Here is a 25,442-nt window from a genome sequence, read left to right as displayed (position 1 = left end):
TCTCATTCTCTAATGCTAGAAATGGAAAAAAAGCATTGCACTCAGTCCAGTATTGGTATTTTGGGTTCCTTTGGCAGTTGTATTATCGTGGTAAAGAGAAAGGACTATGGAATCACACCTGCTTGAGTTAAAATTCTGATGCTACCATTTATTGGCTGTGCAACCTTGCTATGCCTTAGTTTTGTTAGCCTTAAAATGAGGATAACAACAGTATTGTCATTTCATAGGGTTATCAGGATTAAAAGACATAATACAATTTGGTTACTGTTTATCCAAACATTCTTATGACAAGAAGTATTTCAGATTTCAGGTTTTTCCTTTTTGGAATATTTACAAATACATAATGAGATAATTTGGAAGGTAGGAAACAGTTTAAACATGGGGTGCATTTTTGTTTCATATACATCTTATACACATGGTCTGAAGATAATTCATACAGTATTTTAGTGTTCCTGTGTTTGGACTGCCTCTGTCACAAGAGGTCACGTGCAGAATTTTCTGCTTATGATGTCATGTCAGTGCTCAAAAAGTTTTGGATTTGGGAGTATTCTTATTTCAGATTTTCAGATCAGGGATTCTCAACCTGTACATGTAAAACATATGGGATATGCCTGACTCTAATGAATGCTCACAAATTTAGCTATTATTTCCTTATTGAAGAGCCTGTGCTCAGCTCACAAATATAGATTATGGCTAATATTAAACAGGTTTCATCCTAGAGGGAATTTTTGATTCTCTATAAAAGTGGCAGAAATATGGACTTAACTGAAAGATATTAGGAAGAAGTAACTGTTTCTTTCAAAAAAGAAAAATCCAATATTGATATCTTATGTTAAGTTTATAACTGTCTTGCCTACTATTTTTGCAAATACGTCATAAATAACATTTTCAAGTCATACCTGGATATAACCTTGATGGTCAATTAAGAGATTTTCTGGTTTTAGATCTCTGTAGATGAGGTCTAGTGAATGGAGGTACTCGAATGTTAGCACTATCTGAGCTGCATAGAACCGTGCATGGGGTTCACTGAAAAGAAATAAAACAGTAATTTTCTGTAAAATAGTTAACAAATATATTAGTAGATCAACCATGAAAATTAACATGTGGAAAAGTATTTCAGGAGCTAAAAGCACTTTTTCTTCTAAAGAATATTTTTAGTCTCCAAATATTTAATATTTAATATTCTAAACTGTCTTCAATTAATGTTTTATGTAGGGGATAGCATATGCTGAAAACAAACCTTAAAATAGCCATCTAATTGTAAGCTATTATTGCCTGTATTTTAACATATTGATGTCTTTATAATTATGTCTGACCTAGAGAATGACTGAAAAGCAAATGTGCCAACTGGGTTTTCTATCAGTCACTGCTAAAGTTAATAGGCTCTGCTAAGGTTTGAACAGGAATTGGGTTCCCCAATTCACAGCAGGCCTTTTAAATCCCAAAGTTTTATGTTAACAATTAATGGATTAATGATGGTTGTTGATTGATTAAAGGTGGAGATGATACAGTTATGGTGTCTAGAACAGCAGCCTTTAGGTCATTGAGGGTGTGTCTTGCAAAAGTAATTCTCCCAAAGGTAATTCTTGGTTACTTATGCCAATTTCAGCCTAGCTTACTGTTTCCTAGCTCATGATGAGATTCTCCATCTGCACACATTCCACGATCCATTGCCCTCATCAGACACCAGACTAATATGACCACCTAATCTTGGATGTGAAGTTATGAAATTGTAAGCTGAAATAAACTTTCCTTTCTAAGTAGTTCCTCTCAAGTATTTGTTAAAGTAATGAAAAATTGACTAGTATAGGCTCTACCTTTCTCACAAATTTCAAGTGTTTAAAAAATCTAACTATATAGAAGCTCTTTAACTGCACTGATTTGCAGATTAATTTCATTTTGCTCACTTATCTATTATCTCCTGTTATAAAAATTACATTTACTCAATATAGAAAAAAATAATATATTGGTGAAGAGTAAAGAACACCCACACTCTCATACAGAAACCAGAGATCCAATTTTGGCCTGTGACTTTCCAACTCTTCTACTATGCATGTCTACACAGACAAAATGTGGGTGTAATCTGTGAGTTTGTGTAAACACGTACTGTTCTTGCATGCATATATTAAATCAACATATCAGTACAATTCAGTGTCACAATCTAGTACTACAAATGGATGCACCAATTTTGTAATTTGGGTTTCTAATTTATTTTCTGGTATTCATTGAATTTTGCTAATCTGTCAGATAAATTGCAATGATTTTCAGATTTGTGTCTTCAGTGAACGATTGTAACAACAAATTGAATTTCCTTCAAGATATAGTCATGTATTTGATCTTGTAGTACCAGAAATAATTTTTTTTAAAAAAAGATTATATAAGTATACATTGCTCCCATTATTTACCATCACTTTCCCAGGTCCTAGTTAAGTTTACATCAGTAAATACTTGTTGAATGAATGAATAGATAAAGTAAAATACTTTGAGGGGCACTATTTTATAATATTCTTCCAGTTTCATCCCATCTCAATACTTTAGCAATCTACCTTTGCATGTCAAATGTCAAGGAACGATGGGAAGATGGGAACATTGTAAACAGAGATTGGGAGAATCATCCCAGTCTTTGAAACATTAAGCTTGAAAACATTTCATGTGAGAAACATCATTTTTTTAATGTACCCATAAATATAAATATCTTATAATATTTATTTTTACATACTAATGTTTGGGAGAATGCAGACATTACACAGATCTAGCATCAAATTGCTGAACAGTGAAAGCAAAACATTCCAAATGCAACTTATTACTGGGCATTTCCAATTCATACTTAAGGAAATGCAGGAAGACAATAGTAACATTTAATGCTATAGCATCTTTAAGTCGACACATTCTAGTTAAGTAGGAGATAACCACAACGACTCTGTTGATTTTGATGAAAGATATGCTAAGCAATAACTCATATTCTTGCTGCCTCAATGTTTCTAAGATGAGAGTTTGCAAACTTTTGAGTGTACATGTAGTATATGTGAAAGATTAGAGAAGATTGGTTCAGTGTGATTTATTTCAATCAACTTGCTTTTCTTGTAGTAACTCAAATATTAAAAATATAAAAGAGTATTGACATTAGTCATTATAGGAAATGGGCAAAATATTTTTTGAGGACTGGTTTAGGTATGGTATTTTTGTACAAAACATTGAGTAATCATAGGGCAATGAGGATTCTGGGCCTGACTGGAGTACGGTGACAGGAGAGAAAGGACAAGACCGGATGAGAGAAAATGATTAAAGACAAATATAAGTTATTATGCATTAGCACAGTGACTCACACATATTAGCTGCCCTATCCATATTAGGCAATACATGAATCTTTACTTAAGTGTAAGTAATATAAATTACTCTAATGTTTTCCTAGTACTTGATATCATCTTGTGATAATTCATGTCTTCTACCATCTTTTTGTAAATTGAAAGGCCATCATCAGTCCTGTTTGAGCTCATACTTAACATTTAATTATCCCACTATATAATATACTGGATGAAGCTGAACATGCTCTTGAGTTCAGCTTCACTACATTAGGAAGCATTAATGAATAGTAGTAGCTTACAAACTAGTAAATACTGGTGAAATCTAAATTCTAATTACTGTGAGATCTTACTACCAATTTAAGTTAACATTAAAGTATACAATTAAATTATTTATATATATGCCAGAGTAAAAAGAAAGGTTTTATTGTTGGGGGAGGGAGGACCCAACAGGCTGCTTCTCCATACACAAGAGAACAGCCAATTATTTATATATTTTAAAACCTCAATGTAACAACCTCAAGAATTATATTTGTGAAAACACTATTATCATCACAATACCTTGGTATCATTTTTATCATTTCTGTATATATGCCTTTCTCCTCTTGAACCTTTCAAATCTGTCTCAGAGTTGCATCATTATTTGTTCAGTGAATACTGCTATTTTAAAATTCAATTAACCTTTACATTTTTTGGCAACTTTCAAATAATGGACCTTTACAATGCTTACTAATGGTAGAATATTTAAACTGATTTCATAGTGCTTTTACTTGACTTTTTTTTTTAAAGATTTATTTTATTATTTGAAAGACAGAGTTACAGAGAAAGGTAGAGACAGAGAGAGAGGTCTTCCATCTACTGGTTCACTCCCCAGATGGCTGCAACGGCTGGAGCTGAGCCAGGAGCCAGGAGCTACGAGCTTCTTCCGGGTCTCCCACGTGGGTGCAGGGGCCCAAGGACTTGGGGCATCTTCCACTGCTTTCCCAGGCCATAGCAGAGAGCTGGATCAGAAGAGGAACAGCAGGGACTAGAGCCGGCAATGCCTGTGTGGAATGCCAGCGCTTCAGGCCAGGGTTTTAATCTGCTGCGCCACAGCACTGGCCCCTTACTTGACTCTTAAAACCCATATATGATGTGGCTTCCTGTTAATGTTTCCACTTAATGCTTCATATAGCTAAGATATTGGTTAATTAAATTAAATAAAATTTTGACATTGGTCTTAACTTATAAAAAAAAACTTCTGGTTTAAAACAAACACAGCATATGAAGACTTGAACAGGGGAAAAGCATTAGTTACCTGAACCTTCCAATTCTTCTTAGATGTGAAAACATTTCACCCCCAGGAACATATTCCATAACCATGTATAAATTAGAATTATCCTATGGACAAATAATAAGGAAATAAATAAAAATTTATAAATACTAAAAAGGTACAAAAGTTTTTTTTAATCACACCATGTTCAATTAGGAAAAAAATCTTAAATCTAACTGACAAATAACATTGAGATATAAAGAACAGATGGAAAATGTTCCAGCTTTTTATAGTGGGAACTCATTTTCTTTTCACCCCTTGTTATTTTGTCCCAAATTAGTCTGGGACTTTTGCTGGTCCTCCTCTTTTAGAGGAGATTTAAGTATTGAACAATTAAACATTGAGACAATGACTTAAAGCTTCTGCATATGCAGAGAATAACTAATTTAAAAAACAATTTTTAAAAGTTAATAATATCTAAATTTTATTAAAGAGACATTAATAATTTTAGTATATTAAAACATAGGTGTTCATGTGATTTAAAGAATAAAGTGGGGGAGGAGGTTAAAATATTATATATGATTCAATAGTGCAGACAGATGTGAAGTATCATTCGAAAAGCTAAAAAGCTGCCAATTTAAAGAATATCTTGTGCAACTTCGCCAGACATTTGAACTGTATAGCAAGGCTGTTCTGCCTTGTATAAGTGAAAAGACCAGAATACAAATTATGAAATAAAAAGATGGTGAGATCCTGGCAGAAAAGATTTAAAAGAAGTAAAGATATGTTAAAGACATTCAGTTGCATGAGTGTAAGAATTTGCTTAATAAAGCATCATTATGGTTATCGATCACTTGAAATATCTGATTTTGTAATACTATCTCATGAGTAATTATACATGTCACCTTGAACAATTTCCCTAGAGAGAATTAAAATCTTTTCAATTATTATTAAAGTTTATAAGCACAAAAAGATTTAAACACATAAAATCTAGAAACATTTAACTTTTACTTATTCATACTCTCTAGGTTTACTACCTGGTTAGCTCTTACTAAGCTTTATATTTTAAAAAATAATATCAGTTGTAAAATATCTTATTTAGATGTTGTGAAAACTTACCTTAAAAGAATATTCCAGTCGAACAAGAAAAGGAAAATTCACTGCCTGTAATATTCTTTTCTCATTCAGTGTATGTTCTATTTGCTTCAGTTTAACAACCTGTGAGAGATAAATATATTTTAAACAAAATTACAGTTACTATCATTTTAAAAGAAATGTTTTCCATACAATAATGAATGTTGATAAGCAAAAATGATAAACTTGTACCATCCAGGCTTATTTGATTAAAAAACCAAAAACAAAAAAAATCTAACAGAGATAAACCATGGTCTCAAGAAGGTCAACTGTGATTTAAGTTAAGAAGTAGAAGCCAGGGGCAGGCGCTGTGGCATGGCCAGTTAAGCCACTCCTGCAGTGCTGACATCTCAAAGAGGCACCAGTTTAAGTCCCGGCTACTTCACTTCTGATCCAGTTCCCTGCTAATGCTCCTGGGGAAGTAACAGAAGATGGTCCAAGTGCTTGGGCCCCTGTATCCACGTGGGAGACTTGGAAGAAGTTACTGGCTCCTGGCTTGGGCCTGGCTCAGCCCTGGCCGTTGCGTTCATTTGGGGAACGAATCAGAAGATGGAAGATCTCTCTGCCTCTGCCTCTCTGTAACTCTCCATTTCAAATAAATAAAAATGAATCATTTTTTAAAAAAGAACTAGATCCATAAAAATTACTTTAAAATTAATGTGAAAATATTTAGCTCCTAAAGGCTTATAGGCCATGGAAGAAGCTGGCTCAGGACATCATGTTGAGTGAAATAAGCAGGAAACAGAAAGATTCTGCATGCTTGGTCTTATTTGTGGGAAATCATTTTTTTTTTTTTTTTGACAGGCAGAGTGGACAGTGAGAGAGAGACAGAGAGAAAGGTCTTCCTTTTGCCGTTGGTTCACCCTCCAATGGCCGCCGTGGTAGGCGCGCTGCGGCCGGCGCACTGCGCTGATCCGATGGCAGGAGCCAGGTGCTTCTCCTGGTCTCCCATGGGGTGCAGGGCCCAAGCACTTGGGCCATCCTCCACTGCACTCCCTGGGGCCACAGCAGAGAGCTGGCCTGGAAGAGGGGCAACCGGGACAGGATCGGTGCCCCGACCGGGACTAGAACCCGGTGTGCCGGCGCTGCAAGGCGGAGGATTTGCCTAGTGAGCCGCGGCACCGGCCTGGGAAATCATTTTTTTTTTTTTAATCAAAAAACAAAACAAAAAAGAAAGAAATGCCTGTATATATCAGGTAATTATTGATTTTAAATAACTCAAAAGATTACTAAGGAAATTAAGGATTAAGAAAAAGTCAATAATTAAAAACTACATGAATAAATAGTGGTATAGATTCTAAATATTCAATTTACACAGTCACAAAAGAAGATATGACACACTGGCAACAAGTATTTCATCTTTCTAACAGGTCATCCAGGATTAATCAAGCCTCCTCTGCATTGTCTATTCAATAGAAGGAAAAATCAATTTACTTTGACTTTATGAAGACTGTGATTACATCCAATATGGGATTCTGTTTGGAACATAAGAAAAGGTGACCTTAGGGAGGTAAAAATAATGCTTTGTATATGTATAAGTCATTAGAAAGCAGCATTGTGTTTTGCTAGATGCTTTTTTAAAATAAAGATTTATTTTATTTATTTGAAAGGCAGAGTTACACAGAGGGATAAACAAAGAGAAAGATTTTCCATTTTCCTGCATTTTTTATTTTATTAATTTTTTGTTTTTGCTAACATATTTTCATTTTACAGTATAGTCAAAGGCTTTATGTTCCACTAAATAAAGAGTTCAACAAACTAAAAGCAAGGGTCATAAACAACAATCAAATAAACAGATGTCACCTTCACCAATACACAGTAAATTTCAAGATGGTCACAGATCATCAAAACTCTGGTAGTATATGACTCCTACTAATTTGCCTGATAAATATCCAAAACAAAGTTTGACAGAATACTATATTTGCAGCAAAAATTATATACGTAGGCATTTCTTTCTTTTTTTTTTGTTTTTTTTTGATTTTTTAAAAAACAAATTAGCTCCCACAAAAAAGACCAAATATGCAGAATCTGTCTTTCTGTGACCAGCTTTTTTTGTCTGACTGGCAGAGTTAGACAGTGAGAGAGACAGAGAGAAAGGTCTTCCTTCTGGTGAGAAAGTCTATGTTTCTATTAGATAGCACTTACTATTCCAACCAGGAGTATAACAGCCAACTAAGACTGAATGTGCTGTAGGCCTGGTAGGAAGAAAGTTTATTGGTAAAGGAGAAAGATCATGCACCTTTTTTTTTTTTTTTTTTTTTTTTTTGGACAGGCAGAGTTAAACAGTGAGAGAGAGAGAGAGACAGAGAGAAAGGTCTTCTTTCCATTGGTTCACCCCCAAAATGGCCACTATGGCCAGCGCGCTGAGCTGATCTGAAGCCAGGAGCCAGGTGCTTCCTCCTGGTCTCCCATGCGGGTGCAGGGCCCAAGCACTTGGGCCATCCTCCACTGCCTTCCTGGGCCACAGCAGAGAGCTGGATTGGAAGAGGAGCAACCAGGACAGAATCTAGTGCCCCAATTGGGACTAGAACCCGGGGTGCCAGTGCCACAGGCAGAGGATTAGCCTAGTGAGCCTTGGCGCTGGCCTGTGACCAGCTTATTTTAATCAACATGATGTCCTCTAGTTGCAACCATTTTGATGCAAATGATAGAATTTCCTTCTTTTTTTTTTTATAGCTGAATAATATCCCATTACATAAATATGTGTGTATGCATAAGTATATGTTTGTATATGTGTGTGTATATATATATTTCACATTTTCTTTACCCATTCATTTGATGATGGACACCTTGTCTGATTCCATGCTTTGGTTATTGTGAACAGTGCTGTTGTGAACATGACGGTGCAAGTGTCTTTTTGATAAAATGTGTGCATGTCTTCTGGGTAAACACCCACTGGTGGGACTGCTGGATCACATGGAAAGTCTATTTCTATTTTTAAAGAAATCTCCATACTGTTTTCCACAGTGGTTGCACTAATCCACATTTCTAGCACATCCTCACTAGCATTTGCTACTCCCACTCTTTTGGATAACAGCTATTCTGACAGGGGTGAGGTAATTTCTCATTGTGTTTTGATTTGCGTTTCTCTGACACCTGGTGATGGTGAGCATTTTTTCATATATTTGTTGGCTATTTGTATTTCTTATTTTGAGAACTGTCTTTGAGGATCTTTGTCCATTTGTTAACTGGATTGGTTGTTGTATTGTCAATATAATCACAGAAGAAGTTCCGGGCAAGATGGCGGAATAGGCAGAAGCACACTTAGTCCGGGGGGAGAGAAAGTTTAATATAAGTGGAGATACTGCAGGGTCAAGGAAGAGTAGGGGATGAAACAGCAGAGGAAACTCTTCCGGAACTAGTGATTCACAGTGGACCTGCGTGGAGAGCGTGGGAGCCCAAGTTCGGGACACCAGCGGCAGATTCAACGCACCAGCGCTGGAACGCGAGGTGAGCCGAACCTCCATAGCCCGAGATACCAGCGAGCAAGCGGAAAGAGGAGGCTAGAGGGAACGAGGCTTGAAACTCCGTGGGGAAAAGTTCACCAGGCTAACTAGAAGAGAGAGAAAAAAAAATAAAAAAAGTGACTGATACGGACACAAGTTTCTCTCTCTCCGCTCACCTCTCAAAGGCGAGCAAGACAGAGCAGGCGCCATTTTGGACATATGTCATAAGCTGGGCGACCTCAGGTCTGCACCGGCCCTGAGCCTAGCAGAAAAACCTGACTCTGGGGGGAGGGGTGAAATAACAGGAGATTAGCATCTAACTTGGCAACCCAGTGGGAGATTGCAGGAGAATTGGAGCCCACACTGAGGGCAGCAGAGATTCCCTGTGTGGTCCTTGGGAAAGAGCTTCCGATCTCTGGCTCCTGTGGGTATATTATTTGCCTGATAACTACCTCCAATTACGTTCAGCTGTGCGGAATTACTTCCCTTTTGAATCAAAAAAGAGAGAGATTTACCACACCTAACCTGGGAGTGTCATCTTTGACACACCCTCAGCCCTGAGGAACCAAACACAGCTCTCAGTCCACACTCATCTCAAGCCTCTAAGGCACCACTGAAAGCAGACAGTCCACTTAATATAGAGCCATAGTGTAACAAGAAAAAACACCACAGTGAAGAAGTTGAATATGGGTAAGAAGGGTATATATTCATTATATACATAAAATTAGGAGTAGACAATACTGAGCAAAGAATAATTGACTAGGGGTTAGAAGATCTGTGGTTTTTAAAATTTTTAAAAAAGATTTATTTATTTGAAAGTCAGAGTTACGAGAGAGAATGAGTGAGAGAGAGAGAGAGAGAGATCTTCCATCTACTAGTTCACTCCCCAAAGGTCCACAATGATGGGGGCTGGGCCAGGCCGAAGCCAGGAGCAGGAGCTTCCTCTGGGTCTTTCACGTGGGTCTAGGGACCCAAGTACTTTGGGCCATCCTGTGCTGTTTTTCCCAGGTGCATTAGTAGAGGTGGATCAGAAGGGAGAGGGGAAGGGTGAAAGAGAGGGAGAGGGAGAGGGGGAGGGAAGGGAAAATGAGGGAGGGGAGGGAGGGGAAGAGAGAGAGGAGGGAGAGAAAGGGAAAGAGAGAGGAGGGAGAGGGGAAAGGGAAGGGAGAGGGGGAGAGAGGAAGGGGGAAGGAGATGAGGGAAAGAGGGAAGGGGAGGGAGAGGTGAGGGAGAATGAGGAGAGGGGAAAGGGAAGAGGAGGGAGGGGGAGAGAAAGGGAGAGGGGAAGGGAGATGGGGAGGAAAGGGAGGGAGAGGTAGAGGAAACAAGAATTAGCTTCATTCTGGTTCACTTCTCAAGTACCAACAATGGCCAGGACAGGGCCAAGCCAAAGCCAAGAGCTAGGAACTCAGTGGGTCTCCCACTTGAGTGGCAGGAACCTATGTACTTGAGACATCACCTGCTGCCTCCCATGGTCTGCATTGACATGAAGTTGAAATTGGAAGCAGGAGCCGGTCATAGACCCAGGCACTATGAATTGGAAACGGACTTCTTAACCACCAGGCCAAATGCCCACCCCATTATTACTTATTTTAGCAAATTAAAGTAAGTAAACTTGGAGACATTTCAAAAGATAAAGTTTTTTTTTGTCCTAGTTATGCATTTTGCAAGAATAAAAATAATATAAAATAGCAGCTATTCTTCTGAGAAATATTTAATTGCTATGATTTTTTTCAAGATGTAACCAACTCAATAATTGACTTAACAAGTCATAACCTTACTAAAAAAACAGAGTTAAAGACTTCTTCCATAATACTCTGAATCACTAAAATGGTACTTTTTTTTATCTTTTGAATATTTTGTGAATAAAGGCACATTCTATTAATTCCTTAAGGAAGAAAACATAAAACATTATGGGTTATACATACAATAATATTTTATTGGCAGATTTAATATAAAAGATGTCTGAAGCATTTTGTTGTTGTTGTGCTACCAACACAAGTAAACAAGTTGTCTGCCCTCTAAGAGACACAATAAGCCATATAGAAATGGGAGCAAGAGCTAAGTGCTTTTTGCTCAGACTGTACGAATTAGAAGTGTATAGTTCCAGAAATATCCAAGGCTATTAGATGAGAGGGTACAGAATAAGCAAAAGAGAAGAGGAGTTACTGCAGAGCCTTGGGATTATCAAGCTTTAAATAATAGAAGAAAAAGCAGGACAAAACAGAAATACAGACTTAAAAAAAAAGAAGAAGAGCCCACGGGGCAGGAGCATAATCAGTTAGAGCATGAGATTTCAGGAGTCAAGGGACAAGAGAGTTTCAAAGGCATGGTGAGAACAGCCATTTGCTTAAAAAAAAAAAGTCAAATAAGATGAGCAGAGTCCACTGGACTCAGAGTTGAGGTCACTGAATTGGTGACACTTGGTAGAGCCATTTCAGTAGAGTAGCAAAAGATAGGGGATAACTACGGAGGAAACCAAGTTGTTGTGGACTATATAATTAACAGGATGGAAGTAAGTGGCCAGAGTAACTGAACTATTTTTTGAAGAATCATGGTTAGAAGAAAATATGAGAATGAGATGAAGATGCATAACTAAATATGTGTATTGGTATATTTAATTTTAGAGACTTACTCCTGAGCCATAACCCCTTTTCATGTTAAAGATGAAAGTTTAGTTAGATTGGAGGTTGAACTGAAGTCTCAGATCAGTCTAATGCGAGGCTGTACAATATGGTAAGGATTAGCCACATGTGGTTATTTAACAGATGAGTTATGACTAGTTCAAATTCAGGTGTATTCCAAGTGTAGAATACATTTCAGATTTTGAAGCCATAGTATGAAAATGCAAGATATTTCAATACTTCTTATTTTAATTACGTATTGAAATGAAAATTATTTGAATGTTTTGAGCTGTTAAACATGCTATGAGAACTAATTTCAACTATTTTTACAATTTAAAGTATGGCTGCCAGAAAATTTTAAATTGTATATGTGGCTCACATTATATTTCTGTTGAATAGCATGAGTCTAGCCACTATCTGTAACCCTCACTTCTAGTTCAGTTCTGTTTCCTCCACATTTTTCTATCTATATCCCAATATGCTGAAAAGTTATTCCTGGGAACATGTCTTTAAAATAATATATCAAGATTTACTTCAGATATTTTTAAAATAATATATCAAGAATACTTCAGATATCCTGAGTCATTAGGTTAAGCAACATGGGGTGAATACTTAAAAATTATTTTTGTTATATGTAGGTTTAAAATTTTTCTTTGCTTTAATTGGCATTTTAAGTTTATCGAACCCAATCATGTTAAATAAGAGTTTTCTACAATAAAACTGCTAAATTTCTGATACCTTAATCTAAGATTTAAATATTGATTCCTACATTTTTCCAAAAGGCAGAAAGTATTGGACATGCTTGATCTATACATGCTGAATTCAATATTTTGTACATAAGCATACACATGCATATTATGTATAACTATTGAAATAATAATGTATCTTATATACTAAAATACTTATGCATCATATAATCACAATAAATAAGAATAAAAATTGAATAGAACAATAACATTATTTGATTATGTCAATACAGGTATTATGCTGCATCTGTTTAATAGTCTAGCTGGTAAAACTGAAGTTCATCCTGCAGGTAGATTCTGAGGAATACACTAACCTTCTGCTTATCTAAGATCTTCATAGCATAATACTGTTCAGTGGCTTTATGTTTCACCAGCATGACTCTTCCAAATGAACCCGTTCCAAGGGTCTTTTTCCTTTCAAAATCCTCAAGTCCGGCATTATTCTGTGTATACATGAAAAAAAGACCCACAAGGCTTTAGAAAAAGATTCTGGTAATTACAATTACTTTGGCAATATATAATTAGAATGTATAATTTAATTTATAAATATCCATTTAAAACAATAAAAATACTATTGCTATTCTAAGTCATTGGTTCTGTTTCCCCTTTTGAATAAGAAAGGATCTAATATCTGAAAATATAACTACATTGCCAAATACAGCATAATAGTAATGGGAGGAAATAACCACCTCAGCTGAAATATTAAGGCTCATTACCAAATATGAATTCCTAGTACTGGTCTCTAATAAATTGGTTACACATTTTAATAATAAGAATCATGTTAGTCATACAGTCTAGGGATACTTGTAAACAATTTGATGAATAGATAAGCTAGGGATCAGCCCTATCACATAAGAAAAGCTCTGCTTACTTCATTTTTATTTTTATACATGCTTACAAAACTAGGTAACAGCAGTAAGAGAGATCCTAGAGGCTTTCTCTGTCTGATGTTATAATAACGCAGTATTACCTAAAACAGTAACAATAAGGAAAGAAGAGTTCTTTACTCCACAAAGAAGCAAAAGCCAGACTCCCAGAACAATAATCAGACTCTCTTCTTCAATAGATGTTTTGTTACAAGCAAACATCTTTGTTTGGCTTTGACTAAGCATAGAAGCAAAGAATCAGAGGCATCAATCTATTGAATTTGTTGCTGCCACAACAAAATGAAAATTACTAGGAACAAATAATGTGCTAAGTAGCAACAAATAGTAATTGCTGACCCATTTATTTAATAGGTTGTCATTACAAAGATCTCCATGAAAATCTCAGAAAAAATATTTTCAAGGCCTACTCTTCATAATACTTAGTTTGAGAAAAATGTCTACAATATGATTCTTTTTAAAAATTAGGAATATACATAGTTATTAGAGTTCGCAGTTGTTGGATTTAATCTCTTGCAAATCAAACCTATCTTTCAAGATACAACATATTTTAATTTCATAATAATAGGATTCTTTACCAGTGCAGAAAGAGTGTATAATTCTAATTAAATTTATTTTATGGATTAGTTTCTTGGTTTTAGCAACTAGATGATTGAAATGTTTAATATAGTTTAACCAAATAATGGCAATAATTTTTTTTTTTTTTTTGACAGGCAGAGTGGATAGTGAGAGAGAGAAAGGTCTTCCTTTTTGCCGTTGGTTCACCCTCCAATGGCCGCTGCGGCCGGCGCATCGCACTGATCCGAAGCCAGGAGCCAGGTGCTTCTCCTGGTCTCCCATGCGGGTGCAGGGCCCAAGGACTTGGGCCATCCTCCACTGCACTCCCGGGCCATAGCAGAGAGCTGGCCTGGAAGAGGGGCAACCAGGATAGAATCCGGCGCCCCAACCGGGACTAGAACTCGGTGTGCCGGCGCCGCAAGGTGGAGGATTAGCCTGTTATGCCACGGCGCTGGCCTGCAATAAATTTTATTAATTAACAGAACATGTCTTTATGCTAGTCCTTGCTTTTCTTTCAATAATAAATATACCAACTGCCTCATATCCCTTAATATTTCAAGTTATACAATATCAAACATTTTGTAATCATATTGTCAAACTTTTGTATATGCTTTCAAAGACATAATTCTAATAGAAAATTACAAGGGTTCATAGGAACCTGAAATTAGTATCAAAATTTATAATCAGCTATTATTGCAGAAATTAGTTCCTTCTCTAAGCTTATATAAAATGAATGATTAATAAATCAAAACATGGCATTATGACAAATTCCCATCTTAAGCTTGTATTTACTAAAGCACTTGCAAATTAAAATTTCTGAAGTAGTAAATTATTAGGCAAGAATCATGATTTTACTTAGCACAAGGTTTTTAAATAAAGAATATAAGAATATTTTAAATATTCCTTACCGGAGGAGGATTCTCCCATTTTTTCAAAAAGTCTTCTTTGGCTTTGGCTAGAAATTCTTTCACTGAAATTATATATAAAAACAAATTTTGTCTTGTAAGAATACTACATATAAAATTTTCTCCTTAAGAAAAAGGAGACTATGTCAACTATTGCAACAAAACATATATTCACCAACATGACACACTGGAGAGCTATTAAGTGTCTCTGAACAACAAAGCAAACACTTTCTCAAATTTCTATGATGCTCTAATCTTGTTCTATATGAAGATGGCTCTGATAATTTCAAATCTAATAACAAAAATACTGTTCCTGAAAACATACCTGAAAGTAATATTAAAACAGTTAGAAATTAACCCAGAACAAAATAGTGATTGTAGATCAATAAGTCTGCAGTGATAGTAACAGAGCCTTTAAACAAGACATAAAACATCTGGAGGACATGAACTTATCCATTTGTAGAGTCCAAAAATAACTGATTTTGATAGAGAGCTGTTTTCAGGTACAAGAATTTATGTTATTAATTTTTTGTTCTTTCTACTAAGGATAGAGAAAAGACAAAACCACCGACTAACAAACACACAAAGGATATCCACACCACCTTAAAAACAAAGCAGAACAAAACACCACAAAAACCTCAGTGTAAAAATCTCATTCTAAATCTGAAACAAAAGTGAATGTTTTATTTAAATGTAAAGTAATTCAAAACCAAATATTTATATATTGAACAGTAATAATCATTATTTTATAGAGATGTGATATGAAGTTTTAAATTTACTAATGATGAGTCATTTAAAAGTATTATTTTTCATTGTCTTCCCCCAAATTTATTAACAATGGCTTCTGTTTACAAAACAACTTCAGCTGTTTAAAAACAAATAATAGAAAGAAAAAATTAAAGAGAAAAAAATGGCATTAACAAAAAGCACTCATGTTTGTAGGTATAAGAGTAGAACTTAACTGTACTAGAAGTTATTATCTTGGTTTCCTTTTGTTCAAAAGGTAGTATTACCATGAGGCATTTAAATATATACATTATTATTTCCTCCTTGATCCCCAGTGCAATCTTTGGCAAAACATCGTTATTAACCAAAAGGCTGCCGACATTCTAAATGTTTTGAGATTGCCAATCATGATGACTGTATCAAAAGCAGACATTAATTTTTAAGTAACAGTAAAGAATGTATTTCTGGAGATATTATTTTACTATTTTCTATAAAGTGTCATAAGTATTTTGCTCTAAAATATTCTCAAATATCTATTTTAGAAAATTTGAGAAAAATTATTTAAAAAATTACAATATTCCCATTAGGAAAATATCATACACCAAAATAATTAATTAAATAGTTGCACCTAATTATCCAAATGTGATCTAATTCCTCATCTCCCATTGGGTTTGGAGGGCCAGGGTGCACTGTTGAGTGAAAAGTTCTTACATTTTCTTAGAGTTTAGGATCGTTCAAGTCATTTTATTTCTAAAACTTATGTATTAGTTACAACTGAAAAATAGTGATTTTATAGGATTATTTTTGCATGAAACAGGCATGTCTACATATGGCTTTAACTTAGAAATCATGGCTATAAAATAAATTAAAACACAACCTATTACAAAATACAACTTGGTTTTTAAGAAACAATTTGTGATTCCTTGAATATACCTCTTATCTTTAAAAATATATTGTAAAACTATTTTAAACCTGCACATCAAGTTTCAGTATAAACTCGAGATGTCTACATGAACATAGAAATTTAGAAACAAGGAAGAGAACAAGAGAAAGAAAAAAAAAACCTAATATTCTGTTTCAACTTTTCCTATCACTTTATGATATGTATCTGGAATTAAGAAAAAAAGTAACTAATCAAAGGAAGGGCTGGCAATATTTGCCCAACATGGTACACTGGGGAGGTGGGGTACAGGGGAATTCTTTTATCTGCTTGGAGATGACATAAAATAAAAATACTAGGTTCTAATTAATTTTATTCACTGATAGAACATTCTCGAAATTCTTTGAAATATTCTCTATACTCATCAATATTCTTTTTCTGTCAAGTAACACTGTAGAAGGTAAACAATAGATATCATGAAGATATTATAAAAAATTAGAAATGCATATTAGTCAAATATTCACTCTTGTGAATTGTTTCAACATGAAAAGGAATTCCCCTATAAAGATTACTGTTAACTTTTTACTTTGTCTATAAATACTTCTATGAAGCAATCTGTGTTCTTGAAACAATTTTTGGCATATAAATATATACACATACATGAAATCTCTAGTTTATATATATACTATTTAGATGCAAAGATGAACATAGTTAACTTTCTCTGAAAATATAATAACCACAATATACATCTTATAAATAACAAAACATATATACCAAAATTAAACTATCTCACAATATGTTGTATTATGAATAATCCTAAAACAACAAGCAATCCAGAAATACACATATTTACTTTCAATTTTATTATTTTTAGACAGTGATGAACTTAACTCTAAATACGTGATTTTCTGCTTCTTTTAAAAACTTCTATCACAGACACAAGGTTTTTGTAGTAAATTGATAAGAGGTGAGAGAGACAGCCAGATTCAAACACTGTACCACATTCAAATCAGAGTTTCCAGTAAAGTACATACTCTAAGGTTCTCAATTTTTTAGTTTTCTTGAGTTCTAATACATAAACCATATGTAAGTTTAACCATTTAAACTATTGTGGTACCCTAAAATAGTCACAGGTTTTGGAATTTGGCCCATAGTTAAAATATTGGCTCTAATACTTCTTAGCTGTGTGATCACAGGCATCTACCCATAAAGCATCTAACAGTGATTAGTAACTTTCCTTAGGAAAAAAAACCCTCAAAGAATTTAATGTAAATATATTTTGTTCTGTATTGGTTAATAATGGAGCAAACTAGGTATTAGGGGAGGCAGGACACAACAAAAATTTTTATCCCAGTAGTATTCATTTTCAATTATATTCTTTTTCCAAATATGCTTATTTTCTCTATAGTTTCTATTTTTTGAGACTATATCAGATTGCATTCTAAAGAAAATGTACAAAAAGAAATCTATATGTCCATAACCCAGAATTCGTTTGCAGGAACATTCAACCATGTTCATGAGATGAAGAAAGAAGAAACAAAAGGCAATTTGTGTGCATTTCTATGGGTACATAAAGGCACAATTGTTACCCCTCCCTGAAATACTTCTGCATTTACTTATGTATGTCATAATTTAAAATTCAAGTTACAAAGTTCGCTTTTAGTATTTTGAAAATTTAATAAAAATTCATATATGGCATAACTTTATCTCATGTAATTCGGATAATTCTACAATGAAGAACGCTTTACAAATAACATTTTGCAAATGTATTTATTAGGCATTTTGGGGTGCTCTTTTAGATAAACTAGAGTTCTGCTTAAATAAGAAAACTTGCTGTGAGTTATAATATATCACTATCCAATTCTTAAAAGAGATTATCATTCACATTTTATAAGAAGAGTTCATAAATATATTACTGTATAGATTATGGCTATTCTATATGTTTAGTTTTCTAGACTCTCTGCAATACATTTCATTTCCCTTTTTTATATCTTTTTGACAATAAAAGCACAACTTTCACTTTTATTCAATGTAAGAAAAATAGAAAGGAAAAACATAACACAGGAAATAGAGTAAACATTTTCTAAAGTAAATATTAAAATACTAGCTGTTTCATTCAAAATTAATAACTATATATATATTTTTTCTCAAAAACCACTCATTAACCTGAGTAATGTAACATAAGTGGTATGTATTACAATCTGTCTTCTGTTACCCTGTACAACTTCCACTGCTTCATAATGATATTTATTGTTTCTAAAATATCATAGAAGAAACTATAATACCTGTATGAATCATTTCTGTAGTTTAAGCCCAACATAAAATTTAACAAAGCATTTTTATCAACTAAAACATTTTAACTCAATACACTTAATAAAATAAAAGTTTATGAGAACAAAAACTTGCAAACAACCAAATAAAAACTTTAAAGGTAACATTTATTTTATTAAAAAATAATCGCCTACCAGATATTTCTGAAGAGGAGCAAGCTTGTGTCCAAAAAATAAATTAAACAATGATTAAATCACACTCATAGAAAATAACATATTACCATGAAGTCACCAAACACATTTCCCCAGAATATATACAGAAATAAAATGCTAATATAGAAACTCAATTATTTGACTGTATGTATTTGAGTAGGACATTTAAAAATTAAATGGGAAAGAAAGAAAACCAGTAACTACTGCCCAGTGCCAAATTTCCTTAAAACCACAAGTAACAAAAACTTAAATTCCTCACGGTGATATGGCTAATAAGATTAATATATAAACATTAAAATACATATTCTGGACCTGTTGTGATACCATTTCTAGATTTCTGTTATTAAACTCTACTATAGGAAAGACACCACGAATTATGACACTTTTTTCACTCTCTTCCAAAAGACATGTAGTTTCTTTCATGTATTATACTTCCATGGTGCTGGTTTAATGTTTTCAACAATTAGTGAGTACCTTTAGCACTGTCTGATAATGTGGTGATTTTCTGAATACTACAAAAAATAAATATCTCTCTACTGCTAGGGAGATGAGAAAAGCTGAGATATTATAATGGAGTGTGATAAGGACCACAACCAAGGCAATTAACTATAAGGAACTATTAGCGTTTGCAGGAAGAAATTCTTGGATAGTAAGGTAAGGCATAATTGAAGACACACAGCTTTTGTTCTGAGTATTGAATAATAGAGTCCCTCTGGCAGATAAAGTTGGGGAAGAAGACATTTTAAGCTGAGATGATCTTGTATAGAAGGCACAGAGGAACAGCACAGTTTATCCAGGAAATGGCAACTGACTTTTAACAGATGAAGCATAGGCTACAAGTGTATACAGCAGTGGGAGGTGCTTGTTTGCAGTGGTGATGCTTTCCAATGTGCAGGAAGGAAGGGGAGTAAACTGTATTAGCTCACAGTTGCTAGATTTTATTTCTCCTGGGAAAAAGAGGATAAGCTCACTGGCCAAGATAAAGGGCAGTCAGATAGAGTATTGAGGGAATGATGAGGGTTAGAGGCCTGAACATTATAAACCTTGATGGCTAACGCAGGCAGTATGAGAAAATTTTCTGTTATGACAAGAGCAGGTATTAGGTAGTATGTGGAAATAATGACTTTGTTTTTTAATGGTATCTTTCTTATAATTACAGTATAAATATTTGTTACTAAACAGATTATGATTCATGTGCCCCCATTGTCTTTGTAATTAAAAAGTATTTTCATCTCCCTCTTTTACATGAATAAAAGTACTATTCTATTTCAGAGTTATCTAGTGTATGTATGTCAAAAGCACAAAATAGGATAGAAATGGGAATAAACTCATGAAAACAATGAAGAAAATAACTGAAGAGGGAAAGTAATTTTTCAAAACCTCTGGAAGGTATAAATCTAGTGAAGTGTGTGTCTGTCTTCTGCCATCTCTATTTCAAACACCCAACTCTTTAGAGCTCTATTTGCTCTATCTAAGAATACCTTCTCCCTCCCCTCATAGACACACTATACTAAAATTCATTTCAATACATAGAATTCATGGAAAAGCTAAATATAGAATATTCTAATTGCCACAAAACACCTCAAAAATCCAACTTACAACAATCAAAGTAACAGTTATTCTGTAAAGAGAAGTTTCCTACCAGATGCATCTGATGATTTGCGTGCTTGATCAAAAAGAATAAATTAAACAGATTAAATAACATATAAATAACATATTCACAAGAAGTCACCCACCTATGTTCCCTAGTATATTACACACAGAAATAGATTTTAAATACCTGCATATATATTACAGAAGAACTATGAAAAATCCTTTGAAAATATATATGTATGTATATATATATATATATGGTGTATATATATATATACATATATACACTTTTCTTTTAACCAATAAACCCCTACTCTGGAAATATGTTAATGAATTATAATATTCTATCCATATAATCTGAAGTATAATTCAGGGGTGCTTTATTTAGCTCATACTACTCAAGTAGGTTCATTCAAAGCAAATTCACTACATCCTTAAAAAAGATAATGGTTCCAAAAAATAACATTAATACTACTACTGGATTTGTGTAATTTATTGGATTGGATCATGACTACTTTTGATTTCTAAGGCATTAATCTTTATATAAAGAATAATTAAAGTATTTAATTAGAATTTCATGAATATATGGAAATTCAATAAGCAACAAAAGCTGCATTTTCTATTGTTACATTTATTTTACTGTCTTTCCCCCTCTTTATGCTTTATGATTAGCTAATTCTTTATCAAGTCTTGGTTACAAGTGAACAGTGTAATTGACTGACTCACTAAATTATGAAAAATAAAAATTTTATTATAGTTTTTATACAGAAAAATATACTTTTGGTAGATTTTAAATAAATCAAATTCTAGAAAGAAATGCATTATTTTATTTGATTCATATCTATCTGGATATCTGGATGCACTAGGAATCCACACAGTGTACTCATTCACAACCAGTCATATGTAAAGTTCTCTCAACTTCTTCTCTATTTGAGGATGCTAAAGCTGTGAATACTATGTTTGATGGGATTTTTTTGTAATAAAAACTTAAACCAAACTTATAGCCATAAAACTAATGCTCCAAGGCAATCATTCGGGTGCACTTTATAATATCCACAACAAATGTCAAGAATTTCCAGGGCAGTTCTGAATTCACACATTCTGCCTTATTGCCAGACAGTATGATGCTAGAAGTGGATCTCTAGATGATAGGGAATGTATATTATCAGTTTAGTAACTAATTGGTCAATAAATGGTTTTGTCAATTTATATTTGCACCACATCCCTAATATTCCATAGCCTTAACAAAATGTGTTACTGTCAGACTTTCAATTTTTGCTATTCTAATGAGTATGAATATCTTCTGTTAAAGATTAAACAAGTTTCTCAGTAAAATTTTGTATTTTTTCCTTTAAAGGACTTATTTATTAGACTTGTCTCTAAGTTCTTAGAGTATCAGTTGCTATTGTAAAAGTAAGACACTTAAAAATCACTTTTCTGTTTGCTGCTGTTGAACATTACACAATTTACGTTTATATATTGATCTTATTATACCTGGAAATCATGCCTGACTCTCTTAGCAATTCTAAAGTTACACTAGTAGATTCTCTTTAATTTCTTGTACAGATAATCACACATCATTTATGATTAACAATCTGTTTTCTCCATTTTTTCTTGTCTTTACTGTTCAGGTTTTGACTAAATGCAATCAAGGAGAGAAAAAATGACACTGACCCTCTTTTTCCTAATTTCAGAGAAAGTGTTTCTAATTTTCTTTTCTAATGTCTTTCTTGTAAAACTATATGAGGGTATTCAAAAAGCTTGTGGAAAAATGGAATTAAAACCTCAAGTTTAGGGTGCACATTTAGCTTAGTAATTGTCAGCCACATCTCCTATCTGAGTGCTTGGATTTGATACCTGGCTCTGGATCCTGATTCCAGCTACCTGAAAATGCAGGAATGGACCAGGCTGAAACTGAGAGACAAGAACTCAACTCAGGTCTCCTACATGTGTCCCAAGGACCTAGTCAATTGAATTATCTATCATTTGCTGTCTCACAGTGTGCACATTAACAGAAAGCTAGAATTAGGAGCAGAGCCAGGAGTTGAACTCAGGTACTCTGATAGGAGGCATGGGTGTCTTAACCAGTCACTTAACCACTAGGCCAAATGCATGACTCCTTTGTCACTAGTTTTAGATGAGAGTGTAAATGTGACATTTCTGCAAGGGGGTCTAAATCTGTTGTGTCAGAATGGCACGTGGAGTACATATTTGTGTATGCATCTACTTTGGTTTTGGATTGTGAACTTGAATTGCAGATATGTCCCAGTATAGGGTTTTCCATTAGCTTCTGCTAGTCTAGAACTATCCCATTAATATATTTTATTGGTGGCTCCTAGTCCACACAATTAATATATTAAAAAACCTAAACCTACTTGAGGGGAAATCAGTTCCTTATAGATTCTCAAGACAGGTATTTCGGGGCCAATGCTGTGGTACAGTGGGTTAAACCACTGTCTGTGGTGATGCCATCCCATATGGGCCTGGATGCTCCACTTAAGATCCAGATTCCTGATAATGTGCCCAGGAAAGCAGTGGAAGATGATCCAAGTCCTTGGGGCCCTTGCACCCATGTGGGAGACCTGGAAGAAACTCCTAGCTCCTAGCTTCGACCTGGCAGAGCCTTGGCTCTTGCGGACATTTGGGGAGTGAACCAGCAGATGGAAGATTCTTTCTCTCTGACTCTTTCAAATAAATAAATCTTGGAAAAAAAAAAAAGGCCTCTCTGTTTCTGTCTCTCTCTTTTTCTCTCACACACACATCCTTCTCTAGCCCCAGGAACTCAAACCAAATAAAACAGCTGTCTTATTTTCTCCCCGTGTCACTGAAGAGGTTTTATCTTCTAATCCATGCTTTCACTGAGAGTAGGGTCCTTTGAGGATCCTGGCTTTAAGAAGAAATCCCAAATTGGGTGGATCAGGGTACTTGCTTTCTCTCTCTCTAAGGCCATTTAAAATGAAAGCTCTTTAGTCAATAAAGTATGAAAATCTCCTCATAGTAGTTTACAGCTATGGTCTTCATTTACTACTTTTTTTTTGCACCCTGGGAATTTCTTTTAATTCTTGCAAATTCAGGAATTCAATTAAGGCAATGCATGTTATTGTTTACTCAGTATTTCAAGGTTTGTTGTATTTTCATTCATTTTTGTTCTAGGCTATTACCAAGTTACTTAGTCTCTAATTTTAGATTTTAGTCTTTATAAAACAAATTTTGTGTTAGGCTGTAACATGTAAATAGGCCTGAATGTTTATGGAATTCTTTATTTATCCTTGAAGTTAAAAATTTTCACAAAGACATATTTAGGAGTGTGTTTAAAATTCTTGTCAAAATGCAAGAAGTTCTTTAGATTTACAGATCAGGTTTTTCTTTAACTTAAGAAGAGTCTTATATTAGATTACTGCCTTTTTTTTGACAGGCAGAGTTAGAAAGTGAGAGAGAGAGACAGAGAGAGAGGTCTTCCTTCCGTTGGTTCACCCCCTAAATGGCCGCTACAGCCGGCGTGCTGCGCCAATCCAAAGCAGGAGCTAGGTGCTTCCTCCTGGTCTCCCATGCGGGTGCAGGTCCCAAGCACTTGGGCCATCCTCCACTGCACTCCCTGGCCACAGCAGAGAGCTGGACTGGAAGAGGAGCAACTGGGACAGAACCAGCGCCCCAACCAGGACTAGAACCCAGGGTGCTGGTGCCACAGGGGAAGGATTAGCCTAGTGAGCCGCGGCACCAGCTATTGCCTTTGTTTTATTAATCATATCTGTTCTGTGGGGGATACTATTCATTTGATTTGCAGAATGTTCTATTTTATTAACATACTTTTCACTTTATTCTTTTCATCTTGTCCATTTCCCCTGGATTCTGGAAGGGTTTATCAGGTTAGCTCTTCACATCATTAATTTACCTTGCTGTACTGATTGTTCTGCTATTTACTGCCTTTAATGCAGCTTTATATTCTGCAAATGTTATGTTTATTTTTTTATGATCCTTCCTTATCACATCAAGATACTGTTTTCCATTGCACCAGATTCTTGGTCAGCTCTCATTTCATCCAGGTCTCTTGTTTTACCTTCTTATCTTTCATGTTTTATTTTCATGCTCACTTCAAACTTTTAAGGGTTGACACCGATGCTCTCTACAATTTGTTAAGTTTACAACGTGCTGCAGAAATACTGTCTAAACATAAGTTCTCCACATTATTAATTTACTTTCCTGCAGTGAGTATTCTGCTCTCTACTGCTTCTAGTACAGCTTTCTATTTTACAAATAGTAAGTTAGGTCTAGTATATTAAGGCTATGATTTATTTTATTTTTGATGGTCCATAACCGTCTTTATAGGCTCTGTGTTACTTTTCTTATTTATTCATTCATAAGCAAAAAGCTTTTCAAAACTTTACAGATATCCTCCAAACAACATAATGGTTTTATTTTTGAACCTCTCACTTTGATCAAGGTACTGCTAGAATCAACTTCTCAATCTTTTAGTTTATACATATTTATATTATCATTTAGATAATAAGAAGAGTCCTGTCATAACTGGAGAAGGAAGGGCCACTTTTTCAATTTTGAATGGCTTAGTAAATTTTAGGTTGTCCCAATATAGTTGTTTGGGAGTGAAAGAAATTAGCTGTTTTGGGTCTTACATTCATTTTCCCCATGGTCTTTTTTTATAAGTCTCATTGTTCTAAGATAGTGAAGGTGAAACATTTGTTCTCCATGAAGGCAAACTACTCAAACTTGGCTAATCCTCTGCCTGCGGCGCCGGTACTCTGGGTTCTAGTCCCGGTTAGGGCGCTGGTTCTGTGCCGGTTGCTCCTCTTCCAGTCCAGCTCTCTGCTGTGGCTAGGGAGTGCAGTGGAGGATGGCCCAAGTGCTTGGGCGCCTGTACCCACATGGGAGACCAGGAGGAAGCACCTGGCTC

General features: G+C 34.8%; 1 protein-coding gene across 1 annotated transcript in view; it reads right to left on the bottom strand.

The window, feature by feature from the left end:
• PRKACB (protein kinase cAMP-activated catalytic subunit beta) overlaps positions 1–25,442 on the bottom strand; it is a 147,863-nt gene that overhangs the window by 26,846 nt on the left and 95,575 nt on the right. Inside the window, exons 2-6 of the mRNA XM_062191629.1 lie at positions 14,855–14,916; positions 12,819–12,947; positions 5,674–5,772; positions 4,600–4,682; positions 900–1,026 (exon numbers count right to left, since the gene is read on the bottom strand). Coding sequence (XP_062047613.1) covers positions 900–1,026; positions 4,600–4,682; positions 5,674–5,772; positions 12,819–12,947; positions 14,855–14,916 — 500 coding nt within the window. The remainder of the gene's footprint in view (positions 1–899; positions 1,027–4,599; positions 4,683–5,673; positions 5,773–12,818; positions 12,948–14,854; positions 14,917–25,442) is intronic.

This window comes from Lepus europaeus, chromosome 5 (genome assembly GCF_033115175.1).
Source record: "Lepus europaeus isolate LE1 chromosome 5, mLepTim1.pri, whole genome shotgun sequence".
In the NCBI taxonomy this organism is placed as follows: Eukaryota; Metazoa; Chordata; class Mammalia; order Lagomorpha; family Leporidae; genus Lepus; species Lepus europaeus.
Note: the sequence above shows the minus strand (reverse complement) of the source record. Positions and strands in the feature narration are given on the sequence as shown.